We start from the raw sequence: 15,278 nt of genomic DNA, 5'->3' as shown, positions 1-15,278 counted from the left end.
TAATGTAGATGCAACCTATAACAACAGATTTGTTGTAGGAACATCACTTGCCTGAATGACACTGGTTATTTCGCAAAAAGGAGTACTTGTGGCACCTTAGAGACTAACACATTTATTTGAGCATAAGCGTTCGTGAGCTACAGCTCACTTCTGAAAACTGGTTATTTCGACAGACATCATCTTCTGTCAACATAGCTGTGCCTACACTGGGGTTTTTGTCAGCATAGCTATGGATATCAGTGGTGTTGTTTTTTCACACCTCTAACTGAAGTAGCTATTCCAACCCAACTTAAATGTACACCAAGCCTAGAACAAAAGGATGTAATCCTTCTCTTGATAATCATGCTTAAGACTGATTTAAGACTGGATGATTCCTCTTACAGCGTAGTAGCCTCTTGGGGATGTTGTCAGGTCGATGGTGAGTCAGGAGTGCACATGGTGTCTCACTCCCACCGCCATGGCCTGGCCGGCAATATAGGTTCACCTCTGTGAAGCGAGTTCTAGGCAAACCTTTGGTTTTGCAACACTTCCTGAAGCCATGGTTCTGCCCTAGTGCAATGTCAGCGTGCAATGCAGTATTTAGTGGACACCTTCAGATCTCTTGTCCTCTTGGTCTGGTCGGGAAGGAAACCAAAGCGTTACCCGGCCGGGCCTCTTCTGCCCGCACTTTAGCGGGGGCCGAGGGTGACAGATCCGCCCCGCTCTGCTGCAAACGGGCGTGTGTGTGTGTGGGGGGGGGCTACACAGGGAGGGGCAGCTCTCTCCGCCTCTGACCCCTCAGGGGAAGGACAGATGGAACCCCCAGCTCCATCCCCTCCACAGCCGCTCCGAGCCGTCACCTGCCCCGCCCAGGCAACGCCACCCTGCGGGGCACGAGGCCGGGCCGAGGGCAGCCGTGCAACACGGAAGGCAGCTCCCGCTCCGCGCTGCCCCGGCCCCGGCCGCTCTGTCCACAGCAGCTCCGCCCCAGCAGCACGTTCCAAGGCCCCTGACTGACGAGCAGGACAGCCATTCCCGCCTATGCCCGTGGCCCAAGGAGCGAATGGGCGGGATTAGCCTTGGCCAATCGGGAAGAACGATGAGGGGGAAGGCGGGGCCACCGCTTGAGTGGCAGCTCACGAGATAAACAAGTTCCAGGCAGCACCAGAGTCCTTCCCCTCCGCCCCCAGCCAAAGGGCTGAGGCGGCAGCTGCGGCGCAGGTATGGAGCACGGTCTCCCTACGAACCCCCACCTCATGCAGCCGCTGCTCCCCCCTCAGCCGGGCAAAGTGAAGAGTCAGCAACTTCCCAGCGCCCGCGGAAACGCTCAACAGCCCAGGGAGACCAGAGCGCAGGCGCTGACAGGGACTGGGTGTTAAGGGACATGCTGGGAAATGTAGTTCGCCCGCCGCCGCCTGCCGACAGGGGCCCTCGGACCCCTGCCGCCAGGTGTACTACCAGTCCCAGAATGCTCCGCGCGACGCTGCGAGCCGCCCCAGTTGAAGCGGGTGGCGGCGGAGGGGAGCAAAAAAAAAAAAAAAAAAAAAACAACAACAAAAAACAAAAAAACCACACCGCAACCCAAAACAAGGAAATGGTGCAGGGAGGGGGTTCCCGGCGCTGGGGGCGCTGATCCCGCCGCGCCCCCCTCCCCCATGGGTGAGCCATGGACTACGAGTTCAAATCCAAGCTGGCGGCCGAGCGCGAGCGGGTGGAGGATCTGTTCGAGTACGAGGGCTGCAAAGTGGGGAGAGGCACCTATGGGCACGTCTACAAAGCGCGGCGCAAGGACGGGTAAGAGGGGAGGCGGCGCTGGCACGGGACGGGGGCTCCTGGCTCGGTCCCCCGGCTCTCCTGGGGCGGCGGGGAGCCGGGGGCGGCCGCGGTGCCGTGAGTCCCTGGGTGTGCCCCCCCCCCCCCCCGCCGCCCCTGATGCTCGACCGCAGGCTCCCGGGGCACCATCTCGACCCTGCAGCTTCGCGCCGTGGGGCGGGCGGGGGGAGGCTGCGGTTGTCCGTGGCCCCTGGGGGCAGGGGCTGGCGGTGACAGCGGGGCTGGGCTGGGCGGGGCTGGCTGCCGTGCCCCCCCGCCAGTGGGAATTCCCAGAAATCCCCGCCTGCCCCACATATACAGGGGAGCGCGGCTTGCGGGGTATCGGTAGTTGTGCGGCGAGTCCGGGTGCGAAGGGGGAGTGTGTGTGTGTGTGTGTGTGTGTGTGTGTGTGTGTGTGTGTGTGTGTGTGTGTGTGTGTGTGTGGACGACATAGGACAAGGGGCGTGTGAAGGTGGGGTTGGCTTTGGGGGGGACAGTGGGAGGGAGAGAGCCAGGGTGTAAAGGTGAGGGGCAGTGGGAGGGAGGGGACAATACTGGGGTGAAGATGGGGGTTGGTTGTGGGAGGGGGACAGCCCCCCGGGTGAAAGTGGGGAGTGTGTGTGTTGGTGGGTGAGCAGTATCAGGGAGATTGGGGAGAACCCTTGTGCATGTGGGTGGGGGGAGTCAGGGTGTCCTGACTGGGGTAAGGGCTTGAGGATGACCTGTGGTAGCCTTGGTAGTAAAGTATGTGTGAGTGTCCCTTTCTCCCTGCAAAAGATGGGCACCAGCAGTTTTCCGCCCCATGCTCCACCCAGTAACTTTACTGTTTCACTTGAAGTCATGAGGGATGGTGAGGCAAAGGGAAAAATAGGCTAAAGAACCTAACTCTTGAAAAAGTTTTGTAAACTTTGTATTAAAGTAGAAAATCCAGCTTTCAAAAAACGTATTTACAAAACATGACTTTGTGTGGAGGTGGTGGTGGTGGTGAGATGCAGGTGCAACTCCACTGACTGGTATATCCGGGCTTCATATAGCTCATAAATGTGCTAATTAAGCACTTATGTTCAGGGCCCCAAGCAGGCCCTGAGTGTTTTAGCAAAAAAAAAAGACAAAGCTAACAAACAACCCTGTTCCACACAAATAAACCAAATTAAAGAGTATTCTGGGTATATTGATGCTAGCCAGTGTGTTCTGTATGGGCTGAGTGGAGGTCTCTGTCAAGTGTTGCTTCAAATATCTTATTTTGTTTTTGAATAAATGTTTTCATCCCCAACCCCAGAATTGTTAAGGATATGAAATTTGTTAGCTGCTCAGTAATGTGGTGGTGGTAAGTGTCCCTTATCCATTTTGTGATACATTTAATAGCACAGTCTAGTACAAATTGAGTGAAGTGGTGCTAAAAAGTTAGGTTTTCTTGTTGTCCTAGTGAGGTAATTCAGTATGTCTACTAAATGTGTGAGGTTTTTAAGTATGGAAAATCCCCTAAGGGTATTGTGTGCTACCTGAACACTGGAGGTGCCAATGCTTCATCAAAATTATTTTTAAAATCCAAAAGAATGACCTGTTGTGCTTGCTTCTACTTTTCCAATCACTACTGTGTAGAACTGTGCTGTAGTTTCTAATAAGTCTGGTAATTGTTAGATGTGTATGACAAAGCCCTGGCTGGGATGATTTAGTTGGGGATTGGTCCTGCTTTGAGCAGGGGGGTTGGACTAGATGACCTCTTGAGGTCCCTTCCAACCTTGATATTCTATGATCATACTAGCTGATAGCTAGGCCCAGAATGAGATGTGCTGCTCTCCTTCCTATCGTGCTGCTCTCCTTCCTATCATGCTGCACAGGTGGGATTGTAGTGCCCTAGCTAGCTGTTACTATTCCTTGCTCATCTTATTTCATTGTATTGCAATTCTGTGATTAAAACTTAGCTATATCTAAGGTTTTAAAAAATCAAATGTTGATGCACACTTCAGACAGCATGAATATTTGCTGGAGAATATAATTCTAAACACCTCATTCAAATCAGTCAGACCTATAGGAACATAGGATAGTGTTCAGTGGGTTTTTTTTTTTAAACAAAACTATTATGTGTGGTGTGTGTGTGTGTGTATAAGGGTGTATTTACAGAGCTGCTCTGTACACATTCAGTTTTTAAAGACACTTGTAAGTTCTTATCTTTCCACGGATGACTAATTCTATGTAGACTTCCATCAGTATAGTCAAGTGGAGTTTTGGAAAAGCAACAGGATGTTAAAAATACAAACTGATTATCATTTAAATTCCATTATCACTTTACAAAGGAATGACTGTGAACGCAGTGGTTAGAGTTCTGTCCAGTGCAGTGCTGTGGAGGACAATCCGTATTGGGTTCAGTTTTAACACATTCCTCTGTGATCTCCTGGTACAGGTAAATAGCTTGTTAGAGTAATCTAAATTTGCAAGACACATTAAGGCTATGTCTACACTAGAGAGCTTACAGTGGCACCAATGCAGCTGCACCACTGTAAGATCTCTCGTGTAGCGCTTTGTGCCGTTAGGAGAGAGTTCTTCTGTCAACATAATCAAACCACCTCCAACGAGCAGCGGTAGCTGTGTCGGTGGGAGAAGCTCTCCCACTGACATAGAGCTGTGCACACTGCCACTTACAGCAGAGAAACTCGTGTCGCATGGGGTGGTGTTGGTGTTTTGTTCACACCCCTGAGTGGAGCGACATAAGTTTTGCCAACGTAAGTGGTAGGGTAGACGTGGTCTTAGTTAGTAGGGTATAATACTGAGGCTAGACTAATAGTTGAGAGACTGAGGACTGGTCCAAGTCCACGACTGGGAGTCAGGAAATCTGATTCCAGCTCCAAAGCTGACTGCTGTAGCCTTCAGCATAAAGTCTAGTTAATTTCAAAAAGAGAATTTAAAGGAGTTCCAGGTACTACAGGTGACACTGAGCTCCCCTGATAATTTTGGTGATTTTACAATTACATTTTCCTTTTTTATGGCTCTTCTCATCCTTGTTACTGCGTGAAAGATCTTTGGAAACAAAAAGAAATAATAGTTTAACTGACTATATTCACAGTGCTGTCAAACACATCAGGTAAACTGAAAAAATCTTTGTTATAATAATCCTTTGAGTTACTTGTAAGAATTGGTTCCCCCCGCCCCCCCGAAGTATAATTTTTCTGTCTTAAACTTAAAAGTTGATTGTACACCTTCAGTTTTTCCATTTGTAAAATGGGGATATTGTTCATATACTTTAAATGGGTGTTGGAAAGATTATAAGGGACTTGTACCTAGAGTCATTAAAATGTTAGAAATATTGGCAGGAAATAAAATGAGACTGAACTTCGAACAATGGTAGCTAATACATCTGTGTGAGAAATGATCCAAAAACTCCAGTTCCTCTTTCTCGTGTCCAGTGTAAAGAGGTGATGATGAAAAGGACTTAAAGGTGATAGTGGACAGTAATGATGCCAAAAATGCCAATCAGGGTGGATAAAAATCAATGATTTAAAAAAAATAATTAAAAAATCGGATTTTTTTGATAAAATGCTTTTTGAGGGAAAAAACCTATCTAAAGATAGTTTTAATTAAAATACATTATAGCTCAAAGATATCTCATCATGGAATAGGGATTATAAATTCTAATTCTATAGTATGAGACAATATAGTCATGTAATGTTTAAGAAAAGTTTTGTAAATGAGTTCCAATAGTTCATGGATTAGGGACCCAATTTTATAGAGTTCCAGGGGCTTCTGTATAGATTATTTAGGTTATTTTTCTATCTACCCAACAGGACTCAGTGCTCAGTCTAGAAGATACCATCAGAGATGCTTAGTTTTGCAGTTCTCAAACTGTGGAATTGTGTCTCCAGAGATAACATGCTTGTTAACAGCAAAAATGTTTTAAATAAATAAATAAATGATATATAGAGGTGAGAAATAACAAACCTCAACCCAATTGTCCCTCTTTAATTTTGTGTACACAGAGTCAATCCCTTACCTCTCTCTAAAAGTGCAAAGTTTCAAAAAGTACAATGAATAGAAGGTTGTTGGGGCGGAATAGATCTGAACAAGGAGAAGAAGTCTGGAGATAAATGTGAGAAGGGAGTGACAGGCATTAGAAACAAAAGTGAAACTGAGCAGCGTATTCCTGTAGTCTTGAAGTCTTTCTGAGTGTAGCCTTCATTGCTTTGAGATCTACCATACCATTCTCTCACTAGAAGGGAAAACCTGTAATGGCAGCAGGCCGTAAAAGAGACCAGGTTTGGGAATAAGAACCATTCAAGAAATATATGTTTGCTGATGATGTTTTAAAGAAAGTCACACCAGTGAACTGGTGGAAGTCACTTAACCACTTGGATTCAGAGACTGTTGAAGTGATCATCTCACTTTTAACAGCAGTAGCTTCTTCTGCTGGTATAGAAAGAATATTTTCTTCTTTTGGACTAATTCATTCCAAATTGAGAAATCGTTTGGGACCTGAAAGAGCAGGAAAGCTTGTTTTTCTTTTCCAGATTATGAACAAACAGGAAAATGAAGGAGAAGACGACTGAGTTAGCTGCACAGCCAATATTTTAAGATTCTCATGTTGACCTGGCTGACAGTCAATTTAATTTTTTATAAATATTTCATTTAACTATTTTAGTTAAAACAATTTTAATAAAAACAAACCTGATTTAAAAAAACTTCATTAACTAAAATTCAAAAATTCATATGCTTGTTTTGTTAAAATATATGTTTGCTTTTGAAGGAAAAAAAATCCAGAATACATAATGTTGTTTTAGTTAAACACAACAATTTAAATGTCTGTCTGGTGATTTCTCCTCCTAATACAGCATGACAAGAAAATCCTCCAAATATTAATGATTAACCTGTTGAACTGGAGATAGTTCACCTCCCAATGACTTCATAAATATCTGCTTCAATTAGCTTTGGTAAATGAAACAACCAAACAATCATTCATTTTCTGATAGAGCTGTAAAACTAGTCTGAAAAGTTTTCAAAATAAATCACTTGAAAAATGTATAGTGTGTACCTTCTAAAAATGAAACCTACATCTATCTCTGAGTTGTGAAGAATATGTATTAAGGTTATAATAACCAACAAGAATGCACTTTTATGTAGAAATCCATGATTAAATTGAATCTTCCTGACTAGTGATTTAAATTATTATTTAAATCAAATTCACCCGGATGCCAATATCACTTCTGGGCTGCATATCCAGAAGCTTCACTTTGTGGAGTATGGAGGTGATCGTTGACCCTTTCTGTATGGTACTAGTCAGAGAGTCCACAACAGGAATTTGTTGTACAGTTTTAAGGTACCGCAGTACTAGAGATGTTGTCAGATGATCAAAAGTAATTTGAACAGCAGCCAAAATGACTAAGGGACTGGAGTGACTGATTTATGGACAAAACTAACTAAAATATCTTCATAGAGAGAATGTACTCACTGCAACTAGATGTAGAGTCCTCTTGTCTGGCTACAGAAGGAGGAGTTTCCTTAAGGAATTGTGAGGAGAGGGAAGGGGAACTCCACTGAACAAAGTGGATGGTGCAAAGGGAAGTGGCAGGTCCAGGTGTGGGGAAATCCTAGCCTTACATGTGCCTTGGGTGGGGTGGGATTTATATCCTGTGCACTGCAGTAGCAACATGTTCTATCTCAGACCAGCAACAGGTGGCCCATGCCCATACTCATTACAGAAGAAGGATGGTTCAAGGGTAAACAGGAGTTGGAACAGATTTTTTTGGGCGGCATCCCCTGAGGAAGTTGGGGAAAAGGGGCTTGGGACTCCTAATGTCTGGTTGTGAGAATCCCCAGGGTACAATCTGTACTGGTGAACAGCCGTTCTCCAACCTGGGGTGCCTTTTACACAGCTTTGCTGAGACAGCGACCGCTCCTGACCTGATCTCACTGTCGCTTCAGCTTGCAAATTACTCCCAGCTATACCGCCAGGGTGCTACAGCCAGCCACCCTTGAATTACACTGCAAAGGAACACCAGCAAATTTGCAGACCCAGACTTCCCTCAGAAATGTGTATCATATACTGCTCAGCCCTCTCCTGGACAATACAAGCTCCTATAAAGTCTATCATTTTTTTTAATAGAAAATGATATGCATAAATCCTGTTATGTTCAATGGAGTTTCCCAAACACTTCAGTTCAAGCACACTGGTTTAGATAAAACAATGAAACAAGTTTATTAACTATAAGAAGATAGATTTTAACTGATTACAAACAAAGAGGCATAAAAGTCAGAATTGGTTACAAAGAAATAAAAGGTAGAACTCGACTAACGCCTAACCTAACAAGCTAAGTGAATTCAAAGCAAAAATCTCTCACTACGGTAATTCCTCGCTTAAAGTTGTAGTTATGTTCCTGAAAAATGCGACTTTAAGCGAAACGATGTTAAGCGAATCCAATTTCTCCACAAGAATTAATGTAAATGGGGGTGGGGGGTGTTTGGGTTTGAGGGAAATTTTTTTCACCAGACAAAACTATATATATATACACACACACACACACACAGTATAAATTTTAAACAAACAATTTAATACTGTACACAGCTATGATGATTGTGAAGCTTGGTTGAGGTGGTGAAGTCAAAGGGTGAGATATTTCCCAGGGAATGCCTTACTGCTAAATGATGAACTAGCTTTTGGCTGAGCCCTCAAGGGTTAACTCGTTGTTAATGTAGCCTCACACTCTACAAGGCAGCACAAATGGAGGGAGGGGAGACAGCATGGCAGACAGAGACAGAGGCACACACCCTGTGTGAGAGAGAGATGTGCATTGCCTCTTGGTGTACGCTGACCCCACTCTAAGTAAACTGTCTTTTTAAGTAGATGAGCAAGTTGAGATAGCAGCTGCTGCTGCCAGGAAGCTCCCTCCCTCCTGAGCCCTGTCATGTCCCCCCGCCCCATGGAGATGGGGTGGAGGAGCAGGGGGAGGGGGAAACCCTGACATTAACCCCCTTCTCTTCCCCCCCGCCCCTGCATAGCAAGCAGGAGGCTCCCGGGAGCAGCTCCAAGGCAGAGGCAGGAGCAGCACATGGCAGTGGGGGGAGAGAAAGCTGAACTGCCAACAATTGATAGCCTGCTGGGCGGCTGCCCCACAGGGAACTTAGGGGAACGGGGAGCTGATGGGGGGCTGCTGGTCCACCTTGGTTCCAAGCCCCCACCAGCTAGCTCCAACGGGCTGTTCTCCCTGCAAGCAGTGGACAAAGCAGGTGGCTGCCAAACGACCTTATAAGGGAGCATTGCACAACTTTAAATGAGCACGTTCCCTAATTGATCAGCAACGTAACAACGAAACAACGTCAATCAGGACGACTTTAAGTGACTTACTGTACATTCGAGCAGTCTTACTGGTGGAATTCCTTTCTTCCAGGATCCCTCCCCAGTCCAGTGATGCCTCCTTTGTCCTTTAATTGTTGTCAATGCCATGAGTAGAGATGAAGGGAGAGATGATTTCGGGCATCTGTTCCCCATTATTTATAGGAATAATCCAGTTTCCAGCCAATGGCAGCTGCGGGGGTGGCACTCAGGGTGGGGGCAGTGTGTGGAACTTCCCTGATCGCACTTGCACCTTGGAGCTGCAGGGACATGCTGGTTGCTTCCGGGAGCTCTACGGCACCAAGGCAAGCAGGGAGTCTGCCTTAGCCTCGCTGCACTAAATGGCTGTTTTAATGGCTGGGTCAGCAGTGCTGACTGGAGTTGTCAAGGTCCCTTTTCGAGTGGGTGTTCCGGTCAAAAACTGGACACCTGGCAACCCTAGACTTCTCTAAAGTCATACCACAAGTTACAGAAGAGCTGGGAATTGTCAGACTGCTCAATTCACCCACATACGTCCTACTCAATGGCTTGTGCTGCTTGTCTTCTGACGTGTTGAATGTGCAGTGCCACGTACTTTATCATAGTAAAATTTCTTGTGTTGCTGCATGAAGTATATTAGTTGACTTGGCATGGTAAGTGTAGAGCACTACTGTTGGTTTCTTAGCTTGAAGCAGAACCTGAAAATTTGTCACTATAATTTGTGTAATTAAAAAGAAAAAAACCCTCCATATACCCCCATAACAAGCAACACATACAAATTAAATGAATCTGTACAACTTGCTAGTTGCAAAACACACTGAAAAATCATGAAATAAGAATTATGTAGTTAGTGTTGTCATGATTGATAACTGTGAATGAAATGACATGACATAGCTGGAGATGATGAAGTGGCTCTACTTTCCAATAGGACAAAGTGAATGGTGATGGATACTTGCTGCTCTTTCCTTAAGGCTCTCATGTGCAGAGTTTTTTAGGGATGTATCATGCCTCCCCCTTCTTCAACGTCTGAGACCTCTTAAAGATGTGAGGTGCTCTGGGCTCTATATGTATATATTTATATATATATAAATAAATAATATATAATATATTTATAAGCAAATATATATATATATAATAAATATATATAAGCTATGCAAATACCACACCATTATATATCATTTTCCACTGCATCCAGTGCCACTACAAAGGTGGTGATGTACTTGTAGGATTTGAAGGGGAAACCAGATAAATCTAGGTGACAAGAGTAGGAGACAAGATAAGAAACAGTTAAGGGTTTTTGTCATGGGAGTAGAGAAAACTGGACTGATTGCATAAGAGGACCAATTTTCATAACCTATTGAAGAAAAACTGGCAAGATTTAGTGATTGACTTACTGAAGAGAGAGAAGGGGGGCCCACAAGGAATGGATAAGTTACCATCCCCTTGCACAAGGAGGACAGTGGATGTTAGAGAGGGGAGAAAGAAAAGAGTGTTTGGGAGGAAAAATTAGTTCATTTTTGCTGTGTTAAGTTTTAAACCGGTGACAACTGAATATCAGGAAAGGTGTTTGAGAAGCAAGACTGAATGGGGGTTGTCAGGAGCTGAATAGTCTTTCCATAACCTCTCCTTTATTTCCACACTCCCCTCCTCCCTCAATTATAACTCAAACACTGAATGGGAAAATGAATCATGTAAAGAAAAAACAATTGTAAACTTTGTTTTCTACTTCCCAAAGATGTATCTTCTCTTGACCTTGCTTGCTGGCATTCAGGAATTGAAACAAAACCAGCATTTTTTAACATCTCAGGTTTCGCCTTGGATGAAACAAAGTAGTAATTGACCTGAAAAGATTGTTTCAAATAGTGATGTATTTGACTGAAAGAATGCTGAATCCACTTCAGGACAGTTGTTTTCACAAAAGAATTAGCAAACAGAAGGAGGGTAGTGTGGATACCAACAGCTCCCTTGGCTCTAGGTTGACCTAAATTAAGTCAATCTAATTCTGTAGTGTAGACAAACCCTAAGCCTGCCTTATAAATTTACTTCTGGTTGTATCCCTATCTCTGATAGGTTAAAAGGGTACTATTAGTGGCAATCTAATACATTTTTAAAATTTATAGTAATTTTAGGTAAGTCCCTATCCTAACTCTTGTGGTATTAAGATGTCATCTTTTTTTTTTTTTTTTTAACTTTTCTCTCATATTGGTGTGTGAAATATCCCAGGGCCGAATGGTGAAGTTGAGTATCTATAAAGTGTTGTTAAATTAAAAGTAAATAAATTGAAAACTAAAGATTTAAAAAGATTAGAGAAATAAACTTTGTGTTTCTAAAAATAGTAGGCAAAAATTTCACAAGCAAGGTCTTCACTACAGACTTGTATCAGTATAACTACATTGCTCAGGGGTGTGAAAATCCACACCCGAGCAACTTTAACTCTTCCCCATAGGGAAACAATGGGAGAAAAGTTTTAATGTTTTTAAAAATCAGTTTAATCTATTATGGGACAACAAGCAGTTATATGATTGTTATATAATTTGGGATAATTGCAACATATTCTCCAGTATTTTTATCCTAAATAGTAATATATATTCTTAACCTTAACTCCATCTTAATGTAGTTTTTCATCTGGGCATTTAGGAATGAAGGTAAAAGTATTTTAAATAGTGTACTGCACATGTATAGTATCATAGTCTTTTGACAGTGCATGATAGTGATGCTTCAATTGCATACATCAATAATAATTTCTAGCTGTAGCATGCTTAGTTATCTACCTTAATATGGTCGCTCCCTTTCTCACATTCTCCCTTTTCATACTGCTCTGACAGGTTGCATAGCTTGACAGACAAAGCAAAAATTGAGTTCTGAAAGTGGATCTACAGCTCATCATCTGGAAATACAGATACACTTTTATAAGAGATCTTAGTTCCTCAGCTTTTAAGCCGACCAACTTGCTTAATTCCAAGTACTTTGTTCTAAACTTTAACATCCAAAATACTGCCCATAAAAAGAGCAATGTAGGTGAATTTCCTAAAATAGTACCCTTTGCTTAACTTGTGCAGGCAGAGAACAAGGAGCTCAGATCAGCTTACATGTTCTGTATGCAATAATTTGGCTTCAATGGTGAATAATCAGAATACTGCAAAGCACAATGTTGATATGATTCTAGTGTTCTGTTGTCCAGAATGCTAGTGTAATAGGCTAAAAATATTACTCTGAGTGTTGGTATTTAGAATATAGCACTTACTCTGAATGAGTAGTTCATGTAAACAGAATAGTTTTAGCTAATATTGGAGACTAATAATGGCATGTTACCGTGCATGATGACCTGCATTAATTGTGTATTAGATAGACTTTAGACCAGACTAGGGAATTATTTTTATACCTGTTCAGTCGGCTGTGCTATGCAACGCAAACTGAATATGCTGCAATCAGGGGTACTGTAACTGCATTTCAAAAGTCCTTACCATGATGTTCTTGAATAAAAGCTCTTATTTTTCTAGAAGAATGAATGAAAGTTACAGCCCTGGCTGAGTTCTTCTTGTCATCCGACACCAGGCTGCTGTTTTGGAACCAAGCTTAGGATCCTGCATGCTTCACGCCTCCTGAATCTGAGTAGCATCTGAGGCCAGACTACAAGACAGGCACACTCCTGGGGCTACAGACTCCTGCCTAGTACCCATTCTTAGGATGTGGGGCCCAGTTCTTCTAAGCCACAAGATCAGTGCCTAGTTGCTTAAGACCACAAGACCCCCAAGTCTCCCAATAGTGTAAGCATGCCCTCCCCAGAGCATCACCCTCCTGAGTGCTCTAGTTTATGATTTAACTTATCAGGCTACTTGACAGTTAAAGCAAGGAACATGCAGACTTTGCAAAAGAATGTCTTAACTATACACGCTTTCCTCATAGAAATGTACAAGAGTTAGCTCCCCTTTCCCTCTTACAGGCTTGTGGCATAGATGGTTATTTCAGCTAATAAATCATTAACCAGTCAATAGTCTTGGTTGGTAGCCTCCATTGTTCTGCTAGGGCAAGGCTATTCAATTGTTGATAGTCCTTGATGTTCCTATTTCAGTTTCTTAGACATTGTCTATTTTCTGCCATATGCAGAAGATTTTAATACACACAGAAGGTCATAGTCAGCAATAGGGTTCATTAATTCACATGGAATTCATAAATTTACATAAATTCCCCAAACTGTCAGTGCTAGTTTCAGTGTAAATAATGCAGTTTCTGGGCTCCTTGATGCAAGAAGTCATATTAAGATCTTTTGCAATGCAATTATTTCTGATTCCACCATGTTCAGTATGCCTGAGTTGTCAGTTATTGTTCACTTTTCATCTTGGATTCAGTCAGTATCCAGGATAACTGCTTGTAAACTTCACTTGAACTTTTAGGGAAGGATGGGATCATAATCTGCTTAGTAAGAACAATCTTGCAAGTATCTCTTTGAAATGGAGAAACCATTGGGCTTTTTGGTGCTAGTGCCATGAGACTCTCAGGTGTGAAGTCCCACTCTTGAATTGGTCTGATACCTGGTGATGACCAGGAGGGAACCCAGCAGTGGCTCAGAAGAAATGATTTTGTAGCAACAGGACACTGAGCAGCAGCAGTAGCTGGAGGAGCTCCTGCAGGATAAATGAGAGAAAGAATGGTGTCACCACATGGCAAAGATCTTGTCTATATTAGAGAATTTTGCAGCTCTGAGAATAATTCCCTCCTGCCCCAAAATTGAAATGCACCTTGTGACCCAAACTAGTGCTTCAGTGGATTGTCAGGGATTAAGTAATGTCCTGTAGCCTTTCATATTGATTAAGGCTCAATCATTACTTAGTCCTGACAAATTTGGTACCAGTCATTTGCTGGCACAATTGTTTGAAATAGTCATCCAAGCATAGGAGGAAGTGGAGTTACCAGTTTTTCTCTATACTGCCTCATCTAGTGAACATCCTAGAATTCCCTCTCTGCTCTTTGCGATATCCCCTCTCCCTATGTCTCACATATTATTCCTTCCCAGCCTTCACTAGTGCCCCTGGATCACTCCATAAATAAGCAAACCAAGTGTGGTTTTCTGGCTGCAGGTCCCAATCTGACAAACTATAGGTAGTCCAAATACTTCTTGACACCCATTCCTTGAACATTACGGTCTGTTTCAATCTTCTAGTAATTTGACCTAGATAATATGAGCCTTATTAGAGGGAGGGTAGGTTTTACTTGAAACCTCAGATATTTTAATCATGACCAGTTGCTGGTAGCTACGTGGCTCCCATGGGCCTACATACATTCCCAAAGTAAAATTGCATGTATTTAGGGGTGAAGCCCTGATTTGATGTCTCAGACTTTCCATGACCTGCCTTTGAGAACAGAGAGGTCCAGACTCCTGAGAGTCTTTGTTTCTCTTAGTGTCCCCTGTTCAACTTCTCCAATTTTTTAATTATGGAGACATATAACCTTGAAGGTCTATTTAATGCATCATATTTGGAGGCACCAGACTCCTCTCAACCTTTATTTGAAAAAAATCTGGTGGGTTGTTTAGAATAGCTTGTATTTTCAACTGTGCGTGATGCAGTGCGTATTATTGCTCTCCTTATTAGATGGGGCATCTCTTGAGCTACTCTATTCTCCCCGACTGAGATGCTTGTGATGATATCTTTAAAGGAGGAAAAACTACTTGCTTTGTAGTTCTGTTTCTTTGAAGATATAATCTTGCAGAATTCTCTCTGTTGCCCAAGTCCAATCAGACAACTTCTAGAGGGTTGAGATCAGACTGAGAATCCTGAGAGTTCCTCAAAGAAGTAGAATATCAAGGGAAATAATTATCCATTGTACAATCAATACCTTTTGAAAATCCTTATAGAAAAATATTCAATATTGTTGGGAAGTAAATTGGGGTTTTCTTTCCCAAATAGAGAGGTATAATACCGTCCATGTTTGGCAGTTTTCCACACCCAAATACTTGTATTTAATAAAGTGAGGTTATTTTTTATGTATTCTGGAGGGCAGGGATTATTGTTATCTAGAATGAGAACTACACATGTAAGGGAAATTCTGGATAGTTCTGGTTTACTATTTTTTTTTTTTTTGAAACCTTGGATAACTTCTTGACCCATTCCTTGCTTCAAGTAAAACTCCAGACAAGAATATGCTCTAAAAATCGTATACCTGTTTACTGTCAAATCTTGTTTCTATG

At 43.0% G+C, this 15,278-nt stretch overlaps 1 protein-coding gene across 2 annotated transcripts in view; it reads left to right on the top strand.

The window, feature by feature from the left end:
* The first annotated feature begins 1,431 nt into the window (after positions 1–1,431).
* CDK19 (cyclin dependent kinase 19) overlaps positions 1,432–15,278 on the top strand; it is a 228,182-nt gene continuing 214,335 nt past the window's right edge. Inside the window, exon 1 of one of the 2 annotated variants that reach the window (XM_074948241.1) lies at positions 1,432–1,773. In XM_074948241.1, the coding sequence (XP_074804342.1) occupies positions 1,646–1,773 (128 nt within the window). In that variant the 5' untranslated portion in view covers positions 1,432–1,645. The remainder of the gene's footprint in view (positions 1,774–15,278) is intronic. The other variant, XM_074948242.1, reaches the window with a different exon arrangement.

Source organism: Natator depressus, chromosome 3, assembly GCF_965152275.1.
Source record: "Natator depressus isolate rNatDep1 chromosome 3, rNatDep2.hap1, whole genome shotgun sequence".
NCBI classification, from domain to species: domain Eukaryota; kingdom Metazoa; phylum Chordata; order Testudines; family Cheloniidae; genus Natator; species Natator depressus.
This window is presented reverse-complemented; position numbering and strand designations above follow the sequence as displayed.